This window comes from Octopus bimaculoides, chromosome 14, assembly GCF_001194135.2.
Source record: "Octopus bimaculoides isolate UCB-OBI-ISO-001 chromosome 14, ASM119413v2, whole genome shotgun sequence".
NCBI lineage: Eukaryota > Metazoa > Mollusca > Cephalopoda > Octopoda > Octopodidae > Octopus > Octopus bimaculoides.
The window spans coordinates 27,594,494-27,599,347 of NC_068994.1; the positions used below are offsets into that span (position 1 = coordinate 27,594,494).

At 32.7% G+C, this 4,854-nt stretch overlaps 1 protein-coding gene across 1 annotated transcript in view; it reads left to right on the forward strand.

Annotated features, from left to right (window-relative positions):
- The window catches only part of LOC106878084 (VPS10 domain-containing receptor SorCS3), a 1,235,712-nt gene that overhangs the window by 1,153,329 nt on the left and 77,529 nt on the right, over positions 1–4,854 (forward strand). The window contains exons 21-22 of the mRNA XM_052972785.1: positions 3,481–3,593; positions 4,247–4,366. Of these exons, the coding sequence (XP_052828745.1) occupies positions 3,481–3,593; positions 4,247–4,366 (233 nt within the window). The remainder of the gene's footprint in view (positions 1–3,480; positions 3,594–4,246; positions 4,367–4,854) is intronic.

Consider the following 4,854-nt stretch of genomic DNA (forward strand, 5'->3'; position numbering starts at 1 on the left):
TAATCACTTTCACCTAATCAGAAAGCAGGATTTAGAAGCTGGCATTTCCTGCATGATAGTTGTCTATCACAAAATGAAAGCAAAATCATTATAGGAGGAAGAATTTTTATTAAACAAAGGAAAAGAAAGCATTACGACAACCAAAGTTGTAAGAACTTCTGAAGTTTTAATAAGTTTTTGTTTGCTTTTAAGCTTTAATTCAATATTAAGAGTAGCAGAATTTAGATGATTATTTCTTAGAGTAAATTGACAAGGTTTTCGCTTTCAGACAGTATGACTGGATTTTCAGAGTTGCAGGGTTCAGATTTTTTATTTTCAGGCAAGTTGACAACAGCAGTAGCTGAATTGCATGAATTTCAACTAACAAACTAACTTTGCCCTAACAAGGGCAGGTGACTCCTTCTGCCTTATGGTGGATGCATTAGCTATTTTTGCATTTTAAAAAATTTTGTATTAGCTATGGCTTTACTATTCATATGACCAGATTCTCTTCTTACTATATAGTAGATATATTTTCATACCTCTTCTTGCTAACTCTTCTTACTATATATAGATATAGCTCAATTATTTCTTGAATTTATATTAAAATTAGTATTACATTAATATTCACTACTATACAGAAAATTATTTTGCATAATGAATTTTCACATGTTCTTTTTTGGCATGTTTGTATTATGCACTTTGTTTCAATATAAAAATTGTATATACAGTGAAGATATAGGATCTAATATTTTTTACAATTATGATTACATTTCTCATTCATAAAATTCTTATTTTAATTCAGTCATCAACAATGAAAAATTATTCAAATATTTTTTAACTAAAAAATATTTATTAGTTTTATTGCATTGCCTGGAAAAAAAAGTGGATTACAATGAAAAGTGCAGGCACATGCATGTTAATTAAAATACATTATATTAGGTAAATTTGAAATAATTTATCTTATTCATGAGAATCTAAAAAACAAGTAAATCTTTAAAAGCTTGGTACAAAAATAATCAAAAATAAATTTAAACAAAAAATATTTTTTAAATCATATCTTTCGAAATATACAATTAAAATAGCCATTTTATTTAGTTGTATCAAGTACAAACAATAAAATATGAAGTTGTTAATAAAATTACACAAGATTTTTTTTTACTTGAATTGAAATATCATTACATTGATTGCAGTAGAATGGTCATATGGTTTTCAAATCAACCATATGCTCAGTCAATTTTTCCATATTAAAAAAAAAATAATAATAATCTGGCAAATAAATCATAAGTAAAATGTATTAGTTAGCATTAATACAGTAGACTTAGCCTAATTTGGCTTTGGCTAATTCATTACTTCACTTAATTTGTCACTTTTGGTTTTCTCCTAGGGATGACTAATTAAGCAAATTCTACTATATTGTTTTTTAAATTAATTTTATTTTATTTCATTTTTAAAATACTGCTTTTTCCAAAAAATAAGCCCATGGGCTTAAGTACAGACTTAAATAATTTTGCTTAAATAATTTCTTTTCTGAAAATAATAAAAATTACTGGAGCTATACATGAAAAGACTTTAAATCAGAAGGGCTTACTTTTGGAAAAACTGAGTAAAGTTTTCATGATTGTTGTTTTAATAAAATATAGTAAATTTTTTAAATGTTATTCTCAGCTGCAATATTTTAAGTACAGTTGAGTTTTAATTGTAAATAATTTTTAGTTTCCTTTAGACGTGACGAATTATGCAAAATCTACTGTAAAAATCTTGTTCTGTACTTCTCCAGGTGTAACATGCATATTCCCACATCTTTCATTGTAATATATATGTATGGATGGACGGACAGACAAATAAATAGATAGAAAGACAGGTAGATAGACAGGCAGACAGATAGCTAGCTAGCTTGACAGATGGACAGACAGTCCGACCAACTTGTGGCATGTAGCCTGGAGTAAGCCTTGTTGCTGGGTGTTGTAGCTCATTTAGTTAGTGCTTTTGAACCAAGGGTTCTTCATCAAATATTTTTTAAAATTCATACTTCCACCCTTTCTTGATGATGGTTAGCTTTCCACTCTTTCACAATTAAAGATCCTAGGAGCAATAGACATCTTTCCACACATCCAGCTCATTATGGCAGTTCAGGCTCAGTGCTTGCTTCCTAATAGAGTGTGCCTCTGTTACTCTGAGGCTAATTGCATCCCTCCCCTTCAATTAGTATACAGGCGGAGAAATCTCCATCATAATGTTGGAATATGGCACTGGGTGGTGTGGCGTTGTACAGATATTCCTTCACCCTAAAGTGAAGTGTCTCCTGGTCGATCCTATGTATGTCATCATCAGTTACACCACGTTGGATTTAAAACATAGCCAAGCACTCTCTGTTGGTTGGATCATTCATGTTTTAGGCAGCATGCATCCAATATGTTGTTGGTGTGTGCAAGGTAGTGTCTGAGCATGTGGCCCCATCTCATGATTTTGACAGTGAGGTCAGATCTCCAGACAGCGTTTTTTAACTGGCTCTCCACCATCTCCCCATAGTATGGAAGGTCAACACTGACTCAGTGTTTATTCTTCCTTCTATTGATCTGATCCCTGTTGTTCTTCTTTCTGCTAATGTTGCCACTGCTTTGGACATTCACAGCTCCAGTCTCTATGGCACCAATCCAGTTATTGTCATTGCTGTCACTGTTGGCATTGTTGTCGCTGCTGTTGCTATAGTTGTTGTTGTCATCAGTACGGTGGTTGTTGTTGATGACAATGATAACAATGACAGAAGTGGTGGCAGTAGCAGCAATGCTGCTTATCATGATGATAACATCAATGACAAGAGAGTCAGGGAAATAATTATTTTCTTCAGAACTCTTGATTCCAGTTTAGAGTTTCAATGTTTTGACAGCTATGCTATAGACAAATACCTTGTTTTAGATTACACATACATATACACTCACACACACACATAAGGAAAATCCCTTGTATGTAACTTCGAGACATTCTAGACCCCATCCAAAACCCAAACTCTAACAGAATGACATAAAAATCGCTCCTAAACATGGTTTATTCACATATTGTGGTGTGTCTCCTCTCTCTACATTTTTACCACTACAACAGTGGCCTCTTCTTGACATCCCCTAGTTTTATTGCCACTTCCACTCACACACTCTCAAATCCTTTTCCACATAACATCCACTGTATAGGTTCAAGCAGGCAGACAGACAGACAGACAAATTGATTGGTTAAAGAGAAACAGAGAATGAAACAACAGAAATATAATGTAGGACAACTTAAATACAATATAGGACAGCTGAAATATAATGTAGGGTAGCTGAAATATAATGTATGACAACAGAAATATAACAGAGGACAGCTGAAATATAATGTAGGAAAAAGAAATGAAGATCTTCAGGTTGACAGATTATTCTAAAAAATACCAATGTATAAATTTCTAAAATTTTAACTTTCTTTTCATGACACTTGTTCATTAAATAGTACTTTGATTTCTCATACCAGACTACATCAGACGAATCCAGTTAACGTTCTCATCCAATATTGATCACATCAATAGATATGATCAGCAGTGGAGGTCCTGGCTTAAGAAACGACTGCAAGAAAGATTAATAGACGTAAGTTTATCTCTGAACTTTCTTAGTTTTTTCTTTATTTTATTTATATATTTTTTTTTTGTACAAGAATGGCTGTGACATTGATAAATAGTTCAAATCTTGTTATTGTCTATGAACTGAATTCTTAAGAAAGGCACTTACTTTTGTCTTCCTCAGTCCATCTAGCTGTCAAATATATATACACACTTATATCATTCTTAAGTGATTGGCAGTTGAAAATCTAATTGCTTAAAAGATATGGTAAAATCTGAAATTGAAGAAGCCTGTGCTGGCAAAAATTCAAAGGGAAATTTAGAAATTGATTTACCTTGAAGTATGAAAAATTTAATGTTTCAGGCAATTGTCTTTTATCAAAGAGTCAAAGATAAAATATTTAACACTATAACATGGCCCAAGAGTAGCTTTAGCCTAGCTCACCCAATGCCAAAAATCAGGACAGGTCTCCAGCTTGAGAATAACTTCCTGCCATTATTCCACTAGTCACAGAGCTCCTGAAAATATTCATAAAAGCAAAAATGCTCTTCATTTCCATAAAGCACATATAGAGCAATTTCACTAGTGAAGAGATTTGTGAATCGATTTTCCAGTTTAACTCAGATCTCCAAATTATTCCAGTCACATTGGTACATTTTTCATCTCTCTTTATATTCTAGTTGCTTCATGTAACAGCAGATCATCTGATTGTGTTTGTATACAATGAAATCCCACCAAAAGCTGATGTTACTCTTCTACCCAACAATCCACAATCAGTATCAGATAAAGACACTGACAAAGTAAGGCAATTCATATTTATTCATATTTATTCACATGGCACTTTTCTTTCTTCTTTTCATGCATACATACGTATTACTTTTTACAAGTGTACATTCTTTTTTATTTTATACATGCATACACATATTCATTCACATATTCATTCATTCATCATCAAAATCATAATCACAACCATAGCACATTTTTTATTTTATTTTTTCCATTCAGCAATTCATTAAACATATATCTATTACCATTCACAATTAAAAGGCAGACTGTATGACGCATGCGTACGAACAGCCATGCTACATGGCAGTGAAACATGGGCTGTAACTGCTGAGGACATACGTAAGCTCGCAAGGAATGAAGCCAGTATGCTCCGTTGGATGTGTAATGTCAATGTGAATACCCGTCAGAGTGTAAGTATCTTGAGAGAAAAGCTGAACATTAGAAGCATCAGTTGTGGTGTGCAAGAGAGACGATTGCGCTGGTATGGACATGTGGTGAGAAT